General features: G+C 44.2%; 1 protein-coding gene across 1 annotated transcript; it reads left to right on the top strand.

Moving 5' to 3' along the window:
* The first annotated feature begins 261 nt into the window (after window positions 1-261).
* SRD5A3 (steroid 5 alpha-reductase 3) lies at window positions 262-22,697 on the top strand. The gene is made up of 5 exons (XM_085898217.1): window positions 262-495; window positions 667-818; window positions 2,978-3,169; window positions 20,280-20,417; window positions 21,891-22,697. Exons 1-5 carry the CDS (start codon window positions 314-316, stop codon window positions 22,148-22,150), a joined length of 924 nt encoding a protein of 307 aa, XP_085754343.1. The 5' UTR covers window positions 262-313; the 3' UTR covers window positions 22,151-22,697.
* The last annotated feature ends 249 nt before the right edge of the window (window positions 22,698-22,946 follow it).

Here is a 22,946-nt window from a genome sequence, read left to right as displayed (position 1 = left end):
AAGTGCAAACCCACACAGCACATGCGCAAAGGGCCTCATTTTGCATTCATACGTCATTTCGAAAGTCACGTGTTGACCCGGAAGCCCAACGTCTCAGAACGTCTTTTGTCCCACGTTCAATGATAATGACGCCGAATCGCATTACATTCACTTGTGACGTTCACACTGAATCTTATCACACACACACTCGTCCGCAGGGCAGATTAAATCCCGCCAGTCAGGATCTTACGATTGTGCAAAGTGCCCTCAGGGCAGTTTACATAATGATAGTTCCAACCCCAAAACTCAGAGCCGATCGTGGTGTTTCCGAGTGATGACTGCACTTTGCATAGTTTGGCTTTTATTTGCAGCGATCTTTTTCGTCTCCCTCCTCGTGCATGGTTTTGTTAACAACCCTCCGAACTTGTTTGATTACCTGATCAGATACGGCAAGTCGAGGGCTCGTTATAAACCAGGAAAATTTACACCCTTTGAACGCTTCGATTTACCCAAACGGTATTGATTTCTGCAGCTGCGTGGCTGTGATTGCGAGTACAGTACGGTACAGTACGGTACAGTACGGTACAGTACAGTACAGTACGTCTTGGTGTGGGAAAGTCCTTTTCTCGTCCTCAAACCCTCACAAATTTCGATCCGTCCTGTGACATGTTTTTGTTGTGTTCTCAGATTCTTCACTCACTTCTACATCGTGGCAGTGATTTGGAATGGAATGCTGTTTGCATTTCATGTGCGAAGCCTCTTTTACCGGGTAACTCCACCTGACTGGTTTGTCCGCCTCTTGGACGCCGTCCGTGGACCGACCACCGCGTTTGGCGACGGTAAGGAGCCGCACACGTTCCTCGTACCGTCACATTGTCATTGGTTGTGTGAAGGTGATGAGAGAGTTGAGTATGTGGCCGGCTTAATCTTGATGTTAGAATTATAAATTCTGCAAAACGCTTGTTCTGGGACAATGCCGGCAGGGGGTGCTGCATTGTGGAGTACAACACTTCTTCGAGGGGGGGGGGTGGTGGTGGGGGTGGGGGAGATGTTCGGGCTATCCCAACTGAAACTGCATGGAAGCAAAAACATAACCTGGTACTCTTCGCAAGAATGCTTTTCTTGTGGCGGTTATGGCCTTGTTCTGCTGAACCTGCAAGAGCCGTTTGTTGCTTCCTTCCAACTTCTTGAACGGGTATTTATTACAAGTCTGAAGACTACGATGGTTCACGAGCGGTATTTGACGATGTAGATTGTTTCAGAAGTCAAGGATGAGACAATGTGATAATGTTTGACCAAGTTATAAAAATGATCAACATGATGTGGTACGAGTGACATACATACTTTATGAAAGTGGTGTCGGACTTCATGAAAGCGTTTCAGAAGATGAAGGTGAGCCTGTCATCGCGTGGGGGGAAAAATATCCCCGTTCACAGGAACATTTTCGATGTGATGTTGAATCCGTGGACATCAATAATTGGCATACAGAGGAGGGTGGGTGGGTGGTCACTAGCCTGCATACAGAGGGGGGTGGGTGGTCACTAGCCTGCATACAGAGGGGGGTGGGTGGTCATTAGCCTGCATACAGAGGGGTGGGTTGGTGGTCACTAGCCTGCATACAGAGGGGGTGGGTGGTCACTAGCCTGCATACAGAGGGGGTGGGTTGGTGGTCACTAGCCTGCATACAGAGGGGGTGGGTGGTCACTAGCCTGCATACAGAGGGGGTGGGTGGGTGGTCACTAGCCTGCATACAGAGGGGGTGGGTTGGTGGTCACTAGCCTGCATACAGAGGGGGTGGGTGGTCACTAGCCTGCATACAGAGGGGGTGGGTGGGTGGTCACTAGCCTGCATACAGAGGGGGGTGGGTTGGTGGTCACTAGCCTGCATACAGAGGGGGTGGGTGGTCACTAGCCTGCATACAGAGGGGGTGGGTTGGTGGTCACTAGCCTGCATACAGAGGGGGTGGGTGGTCACTAGCCTGCATACAGAGGGGGTGGGTGGGTGGTCACTAGCCTGCATACAGAGGGGGGTGGGTGGTCACTAGCCTGCATACAGAGGGGGGTGGGTGGGTGGTCACTCGCCTGCATACAGAGGGGGGTGGGTGGTCACTAGCCTGCATACAGAGGGGGGTGGGTGGTTTTGAAACACGGAAGTAGAGCATCCGTACTTTATGAACTGCCCCTATTCCAGTCTGCCACAGAGTTACTTTTTGAACTTTTTTGAGTTAGGCAAAAATATGAGTTCTGCCGAGTTGTATTGATCATTACGATCACTGGTTATCGACTCGGATGCATACAGCATTTTGGTATGAGTGCAGACACTGTTATGCAACTCAGATGCTTTAGTGTAATTATGTCATAATCGTGCAATTGCCCACCCGAAAGTCGGCTGCTGGCTACCCGCGTGCCTGATCGTTTTAGAGAGAGTTTACAACACGGTCGATCATAATCACGTTCCAGAATTCCCATATTACCGACCATTTCGTGGAACCCCAGGTATCACATAAATTAGCATGAAAAGCGCGCCTGCTGTTGTCAGGATCACTTATTCAGAAAAGTGTCTCCATCATTTATTTGAAGTGACCGACTCTTCTGGCGATCTGCATTCTACGACCAGATCCACGAGCCATGGAATCGATTATAGATGCCCCTAATTTGATTTTGCTTCTGTCGACCTCTGGCAGAGATGACCGGCACTCCTGCTCGGGGGTATTTTTTATCAAAACAGTTCTTTTATTTTAGGCTTGACCTCGATGAGGACTATTTAGTCCGTGACTGGAGCCTTCAACATAAAAAAATAGCCTTTGTTGAGCTCAACCGCACCATCACATGGCACATGAATAAAGACATGTTTTCAAGACTGAAAAGCGAATCCTTGTCTTTTTAATCTCATGTCACTGATGGAGGAAGGAAATTTGATGCTTAATCACAAGGGTGACTACTATTTGAAGTAAACCTTTTTTTTTTCTTCTTCTTCATTACCCTGTCTCCTCGAACAGGTGCTGAACTGTCCATAGTACTAGCACAGTTGCTAATGCTGCTGCATGTCACGATACGCCTGTACGAGTGCTTCTTTGTAAGTGTCTTCTCAAACGCAACCATCAACCTCCTGCAGTATGCCTTTGGATTGGTGTACTATGTGATGGTGGGAGTGACTTTGATTTGTGAAGGACCAGATATGCGAAGTAAAGGTGAGGGAAACCCAAAACTATTTTATTGGGGGGAGGGGGGTGTTTGGACAGCATAATACAGTGGATTCTCATGATAAAGAACAGATGTGTTTTTTGGAATTGGAGGAATTGAAATGTTTTTGTAGCAGGTCACATTATATTCTTCTAATTTCAAGCAAATATGACCCGTCTATTCGCTGATGAGTATTCACCCCAAATCCAGGTTTATATGGTATGCCGTACCTTTCTGGGAGGGGTGGGGGGCATTCCATGCATTAACCACTCTCTGACTGAAAGACCCCTGCCTTAAAACTGTCCCAACTCTCAATTATCTTCTTTATCCTCAGCCTTGTGTTGGCTTAGTGGTTAGGGTGGTGGTTTGGGATCCGAGAGTCCTGAGTTCAAGTCCCGTTGCCGCTGAATTAATACCAGGGGATTGACTTAGCCTATTATCCTTCCGAGGTTGGCGAAATGAGTACCATTGTAGCAGCCAAAAAGGCTGCACATGAAGGGAAGGGATATCAATGGATTGATTAAATCTGGAATTGGTGTGGTGTAGGCATGATGGGCCAAATGGCCTCCTTCTGCACCTTAATTCCTTGCAAATCCTTCTAAATTCAAGTGAATATGACCCGTCAATTCACTGATGGGTATGAGAGAGACAGATTGAGACTGACTTTTGACGTCCTTTTATCACAAAAGTAAAAATGTATGTATGTACAATGTACAAATCAGAAAATACCAAAAAAAACGAAGAGAAAAGGATTAAAGCGAGAAGAAAAACAGGAATAGAAAACCAAAAAAAATGTTCATTTGAACTCTAAGAAAAGTAAAACAGAAAAAAAATGAAGCGACACTACAAAACTCAAACAGGTGACATCATCTTCGGAATGATGTCAAACAAATAATACCAAATCATTTTCATGAACCTCGTAAACATCCTTCAAGCACCATTTTCCCACAAAATCATCAACAATATCCATGACTTTGGAAAATTTAAATTCTAGTTTTAACCTTGCGGAAACAAGCACACTGAAAAATGACATTACATTGCATTGTTGAAGTGGTTTTCCATTTCTCTTCTTCTTTTTCGATAAATACATAGCAAGCTTTGCTATACCTCCCGGTGTATGCCCCGGTTAGAATAGGTGTACCATATCCCTGTGTGTCGTAAGAGGCGACCAGGGTTGGCGTCAGGAAGGGCATCCGGCCATAAAACATTGCCTCAAGAAAAAGCCTAACCCCTGCACAGCAGGGAAAAATGGCTGTAAAAACGGTCATTTTTTTTTTAAGCTTTGCTATACCTACAAAATAACACAACAGTTCATACTTTTTGGCATGTTGGAATTCTTTTTCTACCCCAAAATAAACGATCGAAAAGTAAACGTGAAATTCATTTTGAGAGAAACGAAATTTAACCAATGAAATAATGGAATAAGTCTTTCACGGTCAATAAAAAAAAATGAAATACGTCCTCGTTTACAGAGCAAAATGGGCAGCATGCAGATATTGGGGAAGAGTTTCTGACATATGTGTTGCGTGGGATGATCCAGTGGGCAAGGCGCCACTGGAGATCTCCCGTTCTTTTGGCGATTAGTTTTACAATACATTGATTCCCATCCAGGTTCAGATGGGGGACCAGCAGGAAGTCGCCTCTTCCAACATGCCATTCCATTTAATGGTGAAACGCTGAGAATTATCTTCAAACATAACTTGTATAGGTTCTTGCTGGTGGCAGTATGTAATTAATTTGTCCTGTGCGAACAGGGGGGAGATCTCTGGGAGAACAGTCAAAGAGCAGTTTAGGGAAATGGGTTCATCAGGATGAACATGAGTGTTTTGAGTCCATAGTAGTCATAATTGATGATTTTTTTTTTTGCACAACTTTCCTCATTATTAGCCCAAGTGTCCTCTTGGATCGAATCCCTGTTGAAGTTGAGATTTCCTCCACAGCCTTCCACCCTACACGAGAGTTTGGCCGTAGGTGCCATACTCTGTTTATGCCCAAATCATTGAAGCATTGGCACAATTCACGACTCCTGAATATATCAGGAAAGAGAGGGTTAAAAAAATAGCGGCTCAACTTTGTACATCCCTGGGCAGTATGCGTCTGCTTTGCGACTCGCAGAGAGTCCTTCCCAGGCATTGAGAAGGATCTGGTAAAATAAGGGGAGTACTGATGTATCCACAATGTTGAGGTGTGTCAGGAATACTTCGAGATCAGAGCCAAATCTGCCCACCTGTTGCAAAATGTTTCGGGCCAAGGGGTGGTTTGGCAGATGTTCAGCGTATTGAAGACGTTTGATGGAGCACAAGCGAAAGGCCATGATGCGGGACTTCACATGAACTAGGTTTTGACCTCCATCGGACGAAGTATGGCATATTACATTTGGCTGCAGCCAATGAACCCCCCCAAAAAAAAAAAATCCACCAATTTATCCTAGATCGTGCCCAGCAGTACTTTCGGTGGTTCCAGGCAAATAAATCTGTGCCATAGAACTGCAACAACCAAGTTATTGGACACCAAGACACGGCCCTTGAAAGATAGGTGTGATTGGGCTCTTCTCCACATGTTCAATTTCTTTCTTATTTCTTCAGTCATGCCTTCCCAGTTCTTTTTTGCAAATTGTGTGGAACCCAGGAAAACACCAAGATAAGCAACACCTTCTGTTTTACACTAGGATTTCCGGAAATGGCGGTGGAGGTGTCAAGACAGGAAGGCAACTATTAAGGTATGGCACCCACAGAGCCTTACTTTTAGGGAAGAAGCCAGGAAAAAGGTTCTCAAGGATTCAGTAAGTGCAGCGATTATATTGGTTGTTCCTGATGATGACGCAAACATAATCAGCATAAGCAGATATCTTCAACGGAGGACTCCTTGGAAAGCAAGTTTGACCAGAGATATTCTCCCTGAGTGTACAAAGTAATGGTTCCATTGCCAATGCAAAAAGCAAGCCTGAAACTGGGCAACCCTGCCGCACCCCTCTCTGAACCTGTATTTGGGAAATCAATTCATTGTTAACCTTCATTATACTAAATATGTCAGTATATAATAATGATATAAAGGCTCTGAAATTCACCCTAAATCCATATGCTTTGAGAACCCGCCACAAGAAAACGTGATCAATACTGTCAAAAGCTTTTTCCAAGTCCAGAAAATAATATTCCAGTCATTTCAATCATGTCAAGCATCCATTAAATCCCGAACCAAGAAAATGTTGTCATAAATGGAACGACCGGGGATACAGAAAGTCTGATCAGGTAGTACGAGATCACCAATGACTTTCTTCAGTCGATTTGCCATCACTTTTGAATAGAGTTTATAGTCAGTACAAAGCAATGAGACCGGTCACCAATTTTCCATCCGTCGGAGATCACCCGACTTTGGGAGGAGACTCACCACTGCTCTCCAGAGACATAATGACATTCCACCGGATCGCAAAGATTCTTTAATTATGTTCAAGAGTTCTGGAGTCCATTTTTTCCAGACTCCATTTCACCCAGGGCTCGTTCTAGTTCTGCAAGGGTTTACGGCACCTCTAGCTCCAGTCGCCGAGTCTCGTCAGGGATGAGAGATGGGAGGTAAAGAGCTTTATCTTAGCCTCACAAACATCTTTTTTTTTGAAAAAAGTTCTGAATAGAACTTGCTAATGGTATTTTTTTACTGAGTCAGAATGTGTAATATCACTGGGGTCCGTTACTGATAAAATAAGCCGAGATGGCTTGGTTTTGGATTTGAGGTGGAAAAAAGATTTACTAGGGCTATCCGATACTTTTAGATTTTGTATTCGAAGCCGAACTAATGATCCTGCAGCCTTTTGTTGCAATAACTCTCGAAGCTGAGTCCTTGTTTCTCGGAGTAATTTATAATTTGTTTCATTTTCTTGTTTTGCCAGTTTGTTCTCGTTTTAGAATTTTGGTTTTTAACCTGGTCAATGTGGTTTGACTTGAATGAGTCCTGTATGAATTAAATTGTTGACAAAACAGCCGTATATGGGTTTTCAGATTGTCCCACCAAACATTACTTGATTGGAAATGAGGTTGTTTTTTTTCTGTTAACGCTATCCAGAGATTACGAAATGCTTCTTTAAAAGTGGCATCATCGAGAAGATTCGTGTTAAACTTCCAATGAGCACTTCTATGATGGAATTGGGGACAAGATGGGCCGACAGTGACCATGTGGTGGTCAGAGAAGATGGAGGTGAAAATATTTGACGAGGGTACAACATTCTTCAGACGTGGGGTGATGTACCAGCTGTCAAGCCTCGCGAAAGACACATGACCATTGGAGCATTGACACCATGTTGATCATTTGGGTGCATCAAGCGCCATACATCAAGAAAATCGGCGATGGAAAGAAAATGGGAGAAATCACCATGGGCTTCGGGATGTGGTTCCGGTGAGTTTGTCCAATTTGGGCTCAAATGTACAATTCAAGTCACTCTCTATGCATAAACAGATTGAAATAGAACGGTTTTAAATGGTTTATCACTCCAGAAAAGAAAGTTTTTTTTTTTGGTCGGAGATCTCGCTTGGTGCATATACATTAAAAATGATTCGGGGCTCTTCTTCCATTGGCTTTGACAATGCAGTCATGTCCATCTCCTCATCTGATTTGGTTAAATCAGACATTGCTCCACTGGGGTTAACTGGGGTTACATCTCGACTCTCAGCTATTTTTGTTTTGTTTTAGGAACAGTTAGTTAATCCAGCATTGGGGGAGGAGTGGGGGGGGAGTCACCAGAGTGTTGGGTTTGGGAAACATCAGCACACTGCCCACCATCTTTCTCAAAAACATTTACATCTTTACTTCCACACTTCTGCAGCTATACATTTACTAAATGGGTGTAATTATCTTGGACCGTACTTTGCTCGGTTTCACATGCTTGGATCGATGGAGTATCATTCACAGTTTTAATAACATCATCGACCTTATCCGTGCGAGTAATGGATATGCACACTCTTGTACAGTTTGAGACTCATGACACTTTTCCAGGGGATCCGTTTCATTAGTTTGTTCAACATTCTGTGAAGGGATTCCAGTAGTGTTTGTAGTGAAGGTCTCCATATCGAGCCCAACCTTTTTAACAGCACCTGATGAGTCATCGGGAGCCCTTAGTTTACTTGTAGCCGATTTCAGTTCTGTATCAATGACCACCGTTTGATGAGAAAGAGTGATGTCGTTATTAGTTGAACCGCTGCTTTCCTCCTCATTAGGAAAGTTACTTGGTGGAGTTACGGTAACCTCTTTCTCATTGGTCACATTAGCTATTAAAGGACCGGTAACCACCTCCTTAACACCCTGCATTAGTGTGACCTGTTTTGCCATATCTGGTGCACGAGGCTTTGGGATAAAAGCGTTTTAAATGTCCGAATGCTCCACACTGGAAACACGTTGAGGTAGTTGACAATGCGTAGATTTGGTAATTAATCTCCTCAAAATTGATTTCAAACGAGATGTTGAGTCCCATATCACCCCCACGGTCTGGAAGGACCATATAAACCTACCTTCGGAAACTCATTACATGCTTTACACGTTTGTTCCGACAACCGAGAGGAATCGTAGACATTCTGGAAACCATTTTCCCATAACGGGATAATACGGACATGATCTTATCATGAGTTAATGAAAGGTGGAGTATTTGATATTGCGACTCTCGTCGTGGGAGTTATCAACGGCGACGCCATGATAAAATGACTGCTTTCCGTGGTTATTCCTGTACTCACAACCTCATGGAGGGGTGAAACGTCAGAAACAAAAACAACCACTTTCTGATTCATATGCGATGAAGTGCGAGTATTTTTATCACTGATTATATACCCAAGCGGGAGGAGAATGTCCTCGATGGGAACTCCTTCAGGAGGCACGCACACAAACGCGTGCTTCCTGGTTAATCCTTCGCACGCCTCACGACGAGAGGGTGCATTCGCCATGACGGCGATATTATCCCCCCCTTCTTCTCCGAACTCGACACAAGGTATCAAACTGAAATATGGCAAACTAGAATAAATAACGCATTATAAGCAAACAGGCTGTTAAAGCGGGTAGGCCGTGCCCAGAGTGGGCCCGCTCTCAATCTTTCTCTCTCTCGAAGACAAAGGTATAGAAAAGTGAAAAAAAAACGTCAAAAATACATCGGGATAGAAAAAGATGGAGGGAGGAGGGTGGGAGATGGCAGGAGGGGACAAAAACACACTGATAACTCACCACAGCACAGAGCAGCTGCACACAGCCACCATGACACCACACCCAAAAAACGAACTACCACTAAAGGTCGAGAGAGGAGGGGGGAAGAGTGACCTCTCACCAAACGTTGCTGTACACTCCAGGAGGGGGTTTGGGAGGAGGGAAGTATGAGGAGAGGTGGAGGGAAGGCAGGGTGAGGGAAGAGCATTCGGTGTGAGGGCAAGGGGAGGGGAGGGAGCACGAGTGGAGGGGGAGGGAGCGCGAGTGGAGGGGGAGGGAGCGCGAGTGGAGGGGGAGAGAGCGCGAGTGGAGGGGGAGAGAGCGCGAGTGGAGGGGAGGGAGCGCGAGTGGAGGGGGAGGGAGCGCGAGTGGAGGGGGAGGGAGCGCGAGTGGAGGGGGAGGGAGCGCGAGTGGAGGGGAGGGAGCGCGAGTGGAGGGGGAGGGAGCGCGAGTGGAGGGGGAGGGAGCGCGAGTGGAGGGGGAGGGAGCGCGAGTGGAGGGGAGGGAGCGCGAGTGGAGGGGGAGGGAGCGCGAGTGGAGGGGAGGCAGCGCGAGTGGAGGGGGAGGCAGCGCGAGTGGAGGGGGAGGCAGCGCGAGTGGAGGGGGAGGCAGCGTGAGTGGATGGGAGGAGGCATCGCGAGTGGAGGGGGAGGCATCGCGAGTGGAGGGGGAGGCATCGCGAGTGGAGGGGAGGCATCGCGAGTGGAGGGGAGGCATCGCGAGGGGAGGAGGAGGCAGCGCGAGTGGATGGGAGGAGGAGGCAGCGCGAGTGGATGGGAGGAGGAGGCAGCGCGAGTGGATGGGAGGAGGAAGCAGTGCGAGAGGAGGATGAGAGCAGGGGGGAGGCAGTGTGAGGGGATGGGGAGGTAGCACAAGGGGAGAGAATGCGAGGGTGGAGACAGCGCAGCACGAGGCGAGGTGAGGGGGAGGAAGCACAAAGTGAGGCAAGGAAGAGGCAGCGTGAGGGGAGGGGAGGCTGCGCGAGGGGGAGGGGAGGCTGCGTGAGGGGAGGGGAGGCTGCGCGAGGGGAGGGGGAGGCTGCGCGAGGGGAGGGGAGGCAGCGCGAGGGGAGGGGGAGGCAGCGCGAGGGGAGGGGAGGGGAGGCTGCGTGAGGGGAGGGGGGCAGCGCGAAGGGAGGGGAGGCTGCGTGAGGGGAGGGGGGCAGCGCGAAGGGAGGGGAGGCAGCGTGAGGGGAGGGGAGGCAGCATGAGGGGAGGGAGGGGAGGGGAGGAAGCGTGAGGAGAGGGGAGGGAGGCAGCGCCAGCGGAGGGGAAGGCAGCGCGAGACGAGGAGAGGGGAGGGGGGGCAGTGCCAGCGGAGGGGAAGGCAGCGCGAGACGAGGTGAGGGGAGGGGGAGGAAGCACGAGGGGAGGGGGAGGCAGCGCTAGGAAGAGGAGGCGAGGATGGAGGCAGCGCAGCATGAGGGGGGGTGGAGGCAGAGACAGCACAAAGCGATGGGAGGCAGAGGCAGCACGAAGAGAGGGGAGGGGGAGGAAGCCTTTTGTGCCACTTGGCCTTGACTGTACAGGAGGTTTTACAAAATACACCCTTACCCTATTCTGCTACATTGTTTACAATCACTGTCCCCCTCGTAGTACTGCAGCATAGCAAACCAATTGTTCGACTTTTCATAAAAGCACCAAAATTGGTACATATGTTGACGAATGTATTCTGAACAATTCTGGATATGGAGCCACTCGAGATTTTGCCTTGGTCAGCTTTGGTGGCCATTTTGGAAAATGGCCGCCATTCTACTTTAACAACATGGGATATCTGTCATTGTTATTCTCTTTGTAGGTTTCTCAGAGGTGATAAATACTCCATGTGATGTGCATTTACAAAAGAAAATAATACAAATGTCATTTGTCTAATGCACCTGCTGTCACTTCTGTTGTGCTTGACGGCGCACTCATCGTGCAGATGTTGAAGCCTGGCACTGCCAAGACATTTGAAGAATATGCCCACAAAGTCTTCATCCCATACGTCGAGGGGCAGCTGCGTCGTGCTTCACGTCTCGACCTTGTTTGGGATAGCTACAAAGATGGCTCCTTGAAGACGGCGACAAGGGAGAAATGAGGAAAAGGGGTGCGACGGCGCGTGGGGAGCACCGCAGCCATACCAGGAAACTGGCAGAGTTTCCTACGTGTCGACGCGAACAAGGGGGATCTCTTCACCTTCCTGTCCGATGTGCTGGTGCAGTCCTTCCATGACGAGGCAAAGGAGCTGGTAGTCACTGATGGTGAAGCAGTCATCTGCCTTCCAAGGCAGGAAGATGAAAGCTCTCTGTCTCCATGCGGTCAAGAAGAGGCGGACACTCGCATCATGCTACATGTGGCCCATGCTGCAGAACATGACCACCGTTGGATTCAAGTTCTAACCGTAGACACCGACGTCGTCGTCTTGGCGGTGATGGTAGCCCAGGCACTACCATGCGTGGATGAACTCTGGATTGCCTTTGGGACGGGCAAGAACTACCTCTATATCCCTGCCCATGAAATAGCTGCCTCCCTCGGTCCACATAAGGCACGTGCTCTCCCTGTTTTCCACCCCATGACCGGATGTGACATGGTATCAGCATTCGTGGGGCATGGGAAGAAATCTGCCTGGGCCATATGGAACTCGTTTCCAGATCTGACAGATTCTCTTGTGACCCTGACCACCATGCCAGTCAACATCCAGGATGACACAATGCACCGCATTGAAAGGTTTGTGGTGCTCCTCTATGACCGCACCAGTCCATTTACGGACGTCAACGAGGCCAGAAAGAAACTCTTCACCAAGAGGAACTCCATCCAGCGCATCCCACCTACCTACGATGCTTTGGAGAAGCATGTGTAGAGATCAGTCTTCCAGGGTGGCTATGTCTAGGGGCAGGTCTTGGTACCTCAACCCGTGCTTCCATCACCAACAAGCTGGGGCTGGCGGAAAATAGAGGATGGGTCCTACGAACCGCTCTGGACCACACTCCCTGAGGCTTCAAAAAGCTGCTTCGAGCTGGTGTCGTGCGGCTGCAAAAAAAGGCTGTAGAAACTGCTGCAAATGCAAGAAGGCTAATCTGCAATGCACTGGACTGTGTGCTTGTGAAGGAGAATGCCAGTAGACAGACGCAGTAGACACAGAGTGAGATATCGGCCGAGCTTAGAATGTGCAAATGCAAAGTCACATTGCTTGTAAAAGTGTTGACTTCTTGATCCAGAGCCAGTACACTTGGCTCAGAAACTCATATTGTACGAGACTGATGTATGTGTGTACCATGTGTCCTGGTAGAATGGTAGTAGACAGTAAACCATAGCCGCTTCAAAGTGAAGTGTGCAATAATTTGACTACATTTTCTGAGTTTGTCATTATCAAGATTATCAGTTCCCTTTTCAAAATAGAGTAAAGTATGTAATCTATAATGCAATTTTTGTTGATTCCAAACCTATTGAATGTGATTATCATTTGACTCTTGTTCTCCAGGCAATAATGGGTACTTTTCAGCGAAATGTTTCAGGAGAGCAGCAATTTACAAATCAAATAGTGGCTTTTTTACCGAAAATACTGGCTCATAATATTTGAATACACCGTTTCATGGTCAATTTACTGAATTTTACACTTTCCTTATATCTACCACCAATACAATAAGAAAATAAGAGCATATAGCCAATTTCGCTGAAGTAGAATGGCGGCCATTTTGGAAAATGGTCGCCGAAGCTGACCAAGACACAATATTGGGTGGCTCCATATCTAGAATTGTTCGGAATACATTATTCTACATGTGTACCAATTTTGGTGCTTTTATGCAAATTTGAACAATTGATCTGAAATATCAGACTACGCTGCAGGACCATCGGTGCACGTACGACTTTCACCTGATGGATCCATAATGCTAGAGTGAATCTAACACACATTAAAACATGGTCCACACTATTCTTACCACATTCTAGCTATGGATTCAACCTCCCCTCCTTGTACATAATAATATATATGAAGATGCTCAGTTTTCTTACCGAGCTTAGTTTCCAAATTACTGGGATGTCACAGAATTGGTCTTGTTAATAGGTGGCCTACATATCCTCCTCGATTTGTCTCATTCACTTTGTGTGAATGTCAGCTGAAGAATGCACAACGAAAAGCTTCGTGGTTCTTTTAATCCTGTTTTATGGAACTGGCCTTCAAATGTTTCTGTTTATGTCTGTATTTAAGTTTTATAGTTATAGACAGTGGATATATTCTCCACCAGTCTGTTTCTCTGTCCATCCAGGGTGGAACTTGACTGGCCTGACTCCATCCACAATTCCAACATTAAAAAACGTAGGGGAAATGGAGCGCTCCATTACCACTGGGCGCTCACCTAGTGGCGGCTGGATAAGAAAACCAGGGAACCACTGGTAGGCGTGGATGACCCACAAAATATTTAACGGAGAAGAAAGTATTTTTTATACGCCCGGTATATATATATATATATATATATATATATATATATATATATATATATATATATATATATATACACACACACACACACACACACACACACACACACACACACACACACACACACACACACACACACACACATTGGGGCGTATTATGTGATACCGGTCGTCCGTTCCTGTCCGCACTCTAACTCCCAAAGTTTTCAACTTTCACGTTTCATATTTGGTACATAGGTACAGACTGTGGAGACGGTGTGTCGCGACATACGTTATTCAGCTAAAGTGGTTGCCATGGCAACCAGGATGCTGTTTACCATGCAGCACAATTCTGTATATACCTTCTTCTTAATAATGTGGCAGTGAGGTGTGTTTAATCATGTGGGAGTGAGGTGTTTTTAATACCATGGCAGTGAAGTGTTTTTAATAATGTGGCAGTGAGGTGTTTTTAATCATGTGGGAGTGAGTTGTTTTTAATCATGTATCAGTGAGATGTTTTTAATAATTTTGCTGGGATGTGTTTTTAATCATGTGGGAGTGAGGTGTTTTTAATACCACAGCAGTGAGGTGTTTTTAATCATGTGGGGGTGAGGTGTTTTTAATAATGTTCCTGGGAGGTGTTTTTATACCATGGCAGTGAGGTGTTTTTAATACCATGGCAGTGAGGTGTTTTTAATAATGTGGGGGTGAGGTGTTTTTAATACCATGGCAGTGAGATATTTTTAATAATGTGGGGGTGAGGTGTTTTTAATGTTGCTGGGAGGTGTTTTTAATACCATGGCAGTGAGGTGTTTTTAATACCATGGCAGTGAGGTGTTTTTAATACCATGGCAGTGAGGTATTTTTAATAATGTGGGGGTGAGGTGTTTTTAATAATGTTGCTGGGAGGTGTTTTTATACCATGGCAGTGAGGTGTTTTTAATACCATGGCAGTGAGGTGTTTTTAATACCATGGCAGTGAGGTGTTTTTAATAATATGGGGGTGAGGTGTTTTTAATACCATGGCAGTGAGGTATTTTTAATAATGTGGGGGTGAGGTGTTTTTAATAATGTTGCTGGGAGGTGTTTTAAAACCATGGCAGTGAGGTGTTTTTAATAATGTGGGGGTGAGGTGTTTTTAATAATGTTGCTGGGAGGTGTTTTAAAACCATGGCAGTGAGGTATTTTTAATAATGTGGGGGTGAGGTGTTTTTAATAATGTTGCTGGGAGGTGTTTTAAAACCATGGCAGTGAGGTGTTTTTAATAGTGTGGAAGTGAGGTGTTTTAATACCATGGCAGTGAGGTGTTTTTAATCATGTGGGGGTGAGGTGTTTTTAATACCATGGCAGTGAGGTGTTTTTAATAATGTTGCTGGGAGGTGTTTTTAATAATGTGGGGGTGAGGTGTTTTTAATAATGTGGCAGTGAGGTGTTTTTAATACCATGGCAGTGAGGTGTTTTTAATAATGTTGCTGGGAGGTGTTTTTAATAATGTGGAGGTGAGGTGTTTTTTAACACCGTGGTGAGGTGTTTTCAATACAATGGTGGTGAGGTGTTTTTAATCATGTGGCAGTGAGGTGTTTTTATACCATGGCAGTGAGGTGTTTTTAATAATGTGGCAGTGAGGTGTTTTTATACCATGGCAGTGAGGTGTTTTTAATAATGTGGCAGTGAGGTGTTTTTAATAATGTGGAAGTGAGGTGTTTTTAATAATGTGGCAGTGAGGTGTTTTTAATACCATGGCAGTGAGGTGTTTTTAATAATGTGGGGGTGAGGTGTTTTTAATAATGTTGCTGGGAGGTGTTTTTATACCATGGCAGTGAGTTGTTTTTAATAATGTGGCAGTGAGGTGTTTTTAATACCATGGCAGTGAGGTGTTTTTAATAATGTTGCTGGGAGGTGTTTTTAATAATGTGGGGGTGAGGTGTTTTTAATAATGTGGCAGTGAGGTGTTTTTAATAATGTGGGGTGAGGTGTTTTTAATAATGTGGGGGTGAGGTGTTTTTAATAATGTGGGGGTGAGGTGTTTTTAATAATGTGGGGGTGAGGTGTTTTTAATAATGTGGAAGTGAGGTGTTTTTAATACCATGGCAGTGAGGTGTTTTTAATAATGTTGCTGGGAGGTGTTTTTAATACCATGGCAGTGAGGTGTTTTTAATAATGTTGCTGGGAGGTGTTTTTAATAATGTTGCTGGGAGGTGTTTTTAATAATGTGGGGGTGAGGAGTTTTTAATACCATGGCAGTGAGGTGTTTTTAATAATGTTGCTGGGAGGTGTTTTTAATAATGTGGGGGTGAGGTGTTTTTAATAATGTGGGGGTGAGGTGTTTTTAATAATGTGGGGGTGAGGTGTTTTTAATACCATGGCAGTGAGGTGTTTTTAATAATGTTGCTGGGAGGTGTTTTTAATAATGTGGGGGTGTGGTGTTTTTAATAATGTGGGGGTGAGGTGTTTTTAATACCATGGCAGTGAGGTGTTTTTAATAATGTGGCAGTGAGGTGTTTTTAATACCATGGCAGTGAGGTGTAGTTTTCAACTTTCACGTTTCATATTTGGTATATAGGTACAGACTGTGGAGAGGGTGTGTCGCGACATACGTTCGTCATCTAAAGTGGTTGTCATGGCAACCAGGATGCTGTTTTCCATGTTGCACAATTCTGAATATACCTTCTTGTCCGGGCGTATATTGTGCTCACTTGCGCTCTTGTTCGCTCACCTGTTCGAAGAACAGAGAGCTATAGCGATACCCCCTGCGTGAGCATCAGCATCAGCGTAAGCGTGAAAATGTTAACGTTTTTGGTGCAAGTTATTTTGAAGCTTGCCATTTATTTAATATGTGTACTAGGATGCTAATAGTTGGCATGGAGGTTCCTTTGGTGTATATTATTGATGTAGTGAAGTTGAAATAAAAAAAATTTCAAATGTTTTAAATTTTTGACCTGTTTTGAACTTAACTTTTTTGTAGCACATCAATGTTGAAGTTTTTGGTGCGAGTTATTTAGAAGCTTGCCATTCATTTAATATGTGTACTAGGATGCTGATATTTGGCATGGAGGTTCCTTTGGGGTATACTATTGGTGTAGTGAAGTTGAAATTAACAAATTTTTATTTTTTTTTATTTTAGCTCGCCTGTTCGAAGAACACAGAGCTATAGCGATTCCCCCGGCATGAGCGTCAGCGTGAGCGTGAAAATGTTAAAGTTTTTGGTGCAAGTTATTTCCTTTCTCATGTTTTTATCGACCACACTATTTTTTACTGATTACAATATACAAATACATATATTGCTTTAAAATTATTTTGATCAGACTTCACTGCAATGCTTTATAAAAAATATTATTAGACTCGTCTTTTAAAAACGATAAATGTATAAACAGGCGAGTATTGGGTGGCTTTGACACCAACTCTCTGGTTTTTTTTTTTTAATGCCGTGAACAAACTTTGCTACACCACGGGTGATAAAGGTTGTGGTAAAGTTTCATTGAAACCATGTGTGTAGTTTCAGAGAAGAAAGTAAATCCCGATTTTGGGGGGCAACCCCCGCCACCCCCCCCTCCTGTCGATCTCCTTCGACCTCAATTTTATTTTTTAATGGTGTGAATAAACTTTGGTACATCATGGGTGATGAAGGTTGTGATCAAGTCAAGTAAAGCAATTTTATGATAGAGCTGGCCTGTTCACTGAACTTATTTTGTGTACATTTATCATTCATTGTGCCTGATATACATGGTCATTATTCTAGGATAAACAGTTTGGGGTGAAGTGAAACCCCCTCTTGGTTGTTTGGAACATTTGTCATAATGATTGGAAAAACAAGATAAAGTGGGCATTTTTTTTTCCTTGTGCTCTATTTTTGGTGTTTTTAAAATTTTGCCTCGTTATGCATGGGGGACATGTGCGTGCGAAGGCCATAACCTTTTTTACTATTTGAGCTTTTGTCATCGAATTTTCAACAAACCTTTTTAAAGAGAATGTGGAGAACAAAAATTTAGGTTTTTATTATTATTTAATTTTTTTAGTTGTTTTCAGTTTACTTCGAGTACAAAGCATACGTGGATGGGTTTGCATTTTGAGATGCTTTCTAGTTGGTATTTTGCTGATGTTTCGTGTTATCATTCACACAGGAAGAATCTTCCATTTACCACAAAATAATCTCCAATGTAGCATAATCTTGACAGAGCGTCAGTCTCTAAGCAAGCGTTATATTGGGTGGTTTTCATGTTGCCTTCCCAGCAGTCAGTCACAGCATGAATTTGTAATTTGCTCAGGGTACAAATGATACCTTACCTCTTATTTGCAAAAGACGCCATGGAAATTTTAGCATCTACCAATGACCACTGCTCTGGACGGCTGTTCTGGATTTATGTCTTTCCGACAGATGGCGCACGCACTGCATGCGAAATGCCAGGGTGTCAGTTCAGAACTAGGTTGAGATTCAAACTCGGGCAAGACAGCTCAAAGATAAGTGTGCGTACCTCTAAGCTATTCCTGCCAGCCAACACTTGTCATTAACCTTGTTTAGCAACTATCAGAGAGGCAGAGGGAGGCCAAAGCATCCCCACTCTTACCTGCTGCTCAGATTTCTCAGGGCAGTGTGGCCATGGACCAGCCCACCCCGTCTGTCTGTCTCTCTCTCTCTCTCTCGCTCTCGCTCTCGCTCTCGCTCTCGCTCTCGCTCTCGCTCTCGCTCTCGCTCTCCTGTAGCCCTGGCTTCATGAAGGCGGGGTTACACCAGGATGAGGGGGATCTCTGGGTCACTCCTGGAAGATCGATCAGCTGTCTCCATGCCCCGGGCCTGTTTGAGAGAACTGTCTGGGGATCTACTATTACTACTACTACTACCACTACTCCTACCACAACGTTTTATTGTTTTCCCCATTTTCCTTTTTTTTATGTTTGCCCATTATGCTTCGTGTAAATATAATTATTTTGTGGAACTATAATGTACTTGGTATTCAATCTGACAACATAGTAGTGAATATTATATGAGTTAGAAAAACGAAAATGATAAACACCTATCAGGTGTTAAAAAAATACTTGACTTGTAAAAATTAAATTTGTTACTCCCTTCTTGAAGTTAAAAAGTTATGACATTATCTTTGTCCTTGATTCACAAATTTCAAGTTTTATTCGCAATGAAGTAAAATTGAACCATAAAGCCAACCATGCACAGGCAATTTGCTCGTGGTTCATGAGACTCTCAGGAAATTTGTGTCTATCTCATCGAGTGTACAAGTTTCATCAAATGTGGCCAGCTGGGATGTAGCAGCTTATAACTCAAATCACCTAAATGTCATCCTGTTATACGCACTGAGTATTGATCATGTTCTCCATCCTAAGTGAATCAAATTACCATGTATTTACCAGATTTCTGTATTTCTTAGTCTGATGTTGGCTCAACATTTAAGGTGGCTGGCTTAAGATCTTAGGGTCCCGAGTTCGAGCCGTTGTCGTTCCGTTAAATAACACCAGGTGGGTTGACTCAGCCTGTCATCCTTCCGAGATTATACTTTCTGATTATACTAATATATATATATATATATATATATATATATATATATATATATATATATATATATATATATATATATATATATATATATGCTGAAATAATTTAAAAGTAAATACGAGAAATTTGTGGGCACTTTTGTCGATGAATTAGACGTTGGCATAAAGTCAATGATAAATTTCTTTTTTTGTATACATTGTCAAGGCTCGTGGAAGAGTTTTATCAAGAGGTTGGCAAAAATGAGTACCAGCTTACTGGGAAGAATGAGCCATTCAATTATCCTGCATCATCGTGGTGACCGGTCCTGCATTGTGCCTCCTCGTCAAGGAAAAACTTCCTCAGCAGCCATTGTGTCTGAAGATGTAAAAGGAGTGGTTGTTCTTCTTTCTTTGTTTCTAATATGGGAAGATTTTCTGCAACATTGATGCCCTGTTGAATCCAAAGTCGTCAGATAGCTTTCTTGAGCTGACAAGAAGTGTTTTCTGTCTGAGGCATTGCATTTGGGTTGTCTGTCCGTCTGTGCGTGCGTAGCAGGTTTTTGTAGCCGCGATGATTGATTTTTGGGATCACAAGGTCCCTGTACTGGCCATGTGATATTTGAGGTTTCATGTGATCATTGGTTGAGATCAAACGTAATAGTGGGTTGACATTGAACACGGATGGAAGCATAGCCATTGACGTATTCACATCAAATTATCTTTGAAAACCTTTTTTAAACGCAGGACATAATGTCACTGCATTTGAAACTTGCCTAAAATTGCCTGGGATTCACACCAGTGACTGATCACGTGATGCAAACAGACGCTGTGTCTGTTTGCATCACTGGCGCCCATCACATGATCATTGTCACTTGTAACAAATCGCTCGTTCAAATGTATTATTTTTGTCCAATTTCAAATATGGTGGCAATATTTCCATACATAAATTGCCTGGGATGCACAAGTACGAAGCACCTCGGTGTATGCCTGTTATTAAACGTTTTTTCTTCTCTGGGGGCAGCAACAATCTCTGCACTATATGATATTTTATCCTTATTTCCTACAGACGCATACCTCACAATCAAGCAGTTATTGGACCAATGGAGATGTCATCACGTTTTTGGTGTGATCTTCTTCCTTTGGGCCTCTTTTCATCACTATCGCAGTCACGTCATTCTTTCAATGCTTCGCAAGGACAAGACAGGTGGATTTGTATGTTTGTTCGGTTTGGGCTGTCGCACTATGATACATAAAGAAACGTTTAGGCAAGTTATAGGTATTTTCTTTAGTTCCCAGCGATTTCTGTTTCTTTTTCTCGATGAGTGTTATGGGTGATCATACATAGTTACCAGATTTACAAATATTTCATTTTACATAAATGAATACAAAGCAAAGTGCCATTGTTCAAGTATACATGCCACCCAACCCCCTTCGCTTGCTCGAATATATAGATTGGCTCCAAAAGCAAAACTTTTTTTGTAACCCTGCAAAACTAGAATTTTTTTTTTTTTTAAATCAGGACTGGAGTCTGTCTGTGTTGGTGGGGAAAATAATGACGACAAATATTCTCAACCAAATGTTGACAGGTGTGTTTAACTGCCTTGAAAACGACTGTGAAGCGACGTTTCAGGCAGGAGCTGTGAGCCAGAGGTTAATAGACGTCTGGGTCGGGCCTGGAGAGTCATGGATTCACTGGATCATGGGGTGTGGCGCTGCCGGTACCTGTGCAAGAGGACGAAAGTCCGAGTCTTCAGGTCCTTGGTGCTTCCAGTGTTGCTCTATGGATGTGAGACTTGGATTATGACCAGGGATCTGAGATGGAGACTTGGTTCCTTTGGTACCAGGTCTCTTTGGAGAATCCTTGGCTATCGCTGGTCAGACTTTGTGTCCATCAAGCGGTTGCTGAGAGACTCAAATGAGATTTGTTACCTGCATAGTCCGTGAGTGTCAGACGCGGCTGTATGGACATGTGGCTCATTTTCCTGATGCTGATCCTGCTCACCAGAATCTCTCAGCGAGGGAGTCTTGGGTGTGGAGGAGGCCAATTGACCGACCACTTGCCTCGTGGTTGCAGCAGGTTGATCAGCGTCTCAAGGAGATGGGGATGGGTCAGGCATCTGCCTGGGGGATGGCCAGACGGAGGCCCCTGGAGTACCGACAGAAAGTGGATGCAGCGACACGCTGCTCCAGCGCATGCTCCCATACTTGACCTGACCTTTTCAAGAGTCCTCAAATCAACTCTTTTGATTGGTTAAAAGTACTCACTTCTAAACCATCATGTGATCAAGGCAGTTAGCATACAAAGTTTGGAGTCATACTATTTATTTATGTTTCTATAACCTCCCGTCCTTTCTCTTTTCGTGAAATTATTTTCTCTGAGTAGCCCGCATACATTGTGAAAGTTTATCATGTTACATCCCACAGCTGTCGTCCATGCTTTTTGAACTTCATAATTTGCTTTTCCTTACCTTGTCCATCTGAGAATTTGAATTTTTACATCTGCTTTCCTGAAGATTTTCTTCTTCTTCTTCCCACATTTCTCTCCCTCTTTTCTCAATCCCTCTCTTACCTGAAGGATGAAACATGATGAATGCAATAAACTTTATTTTGTGTCCTGTATTTACAAGTTACTTTCATGCTTGCTTGTCTTTCACCTCTTCTGTCTTCCTTGCCACAGGTCATCTGGTGCGCACAACCCACAGTATTCCCCATGGTGACTGGTTTGAGTTTGTGTCATGTCCACACTACCTCGCAGAAGTCCTCATATACTTTTCCTTGGCATTAACGATGGGTGGGTGCCACATGACATGGTGGGCTGTTGTGATCTACGTGTTCTTCTGCCAATGTCTTGCTGGCATTCTTATGCATGAATACTACATGCACCTCTTCCCGACGTACCCACGCCTACGTCGTGCAATAATCCCTTTCACATTTTAAAGAAGAAAAGTAACATTATAGTGATGGCCACAGTGATGACCATGTCGCAACTCCTCTTCAAGTTTTTTGTCCCATGTTTTTCCCATCCTTGTGGATTTGTACACTGCTTCTGGGAGATTTATAACCTTTGCCTTCGGTCTGTAGAACTCGGATATTAACTATCGGTGGGTGCCACATGCGATGGTGAGCTGTTGTGATCGACGTGCTGTTCTGCCAATGTTTAACCATTTCAATGTTCTGCCAATGTCTTTCCCAATTCGGTGATGGAGAGAGACTGATTTGGCAAAGTCATTTAATTGTAAAGAGAAATGTTTCTCTTTTAACATCTGCACCATCCATAGCACGTTGGAAACCATCCTACAGAGTACTTCCACTTCTATAAAGATACTACAGCGCCACCATGAAACGTTGGGCTGGTTTGACATGTTGTAAAAAGAGTGGCTGGAGAGTACAAATGATTCATGATTGTGTTGAAGAAACGTTCTCATGAAAGATAAGCATAATTTGCTTTTTGTAAATTTTTATGATATTAAATTTGCATCTTAAATTGGTGCATAATTTGTATTTTAAAAAACTTGAGGTAAGAAAGAAAACACAAAACATGTCTTGTTTTACTCTTCTAATCATACTATTCTAAACAAGAAGGGCACTCAGTGGAGCGAATACCTCTGCCATACAATGCCTGATCCACGAGAACATGTCGGGCCCAATACATTTTTGAAATATCGTGCTATACAGTTCTATATCGTTTTTGGCCCGATCTTTCAATGGTGAAGAATCACTTTAAAAATTAAAT

The sequence above is a fragment of the Eptatretus burgeri genome, chromosome 10 (assembly GCF_056783735.1).
Source record: "Eptatretus burgeri isolate ZD-2024b chromosome 10, Ebu_testis_v1, whole genome shotgun sequence".
Taxonomy (NCBI): domain Eukaryota; kingdom Metazoa; phylum Chordata; class Myxini; order Myxiniformes; family Myxinidae; genus Eptatretus; species Eptatretus burgeri.
Note: the sequence above shows the minus strand (reverse complement) of the source record. Positions and strands in the feature narration are given on the sequence as shown.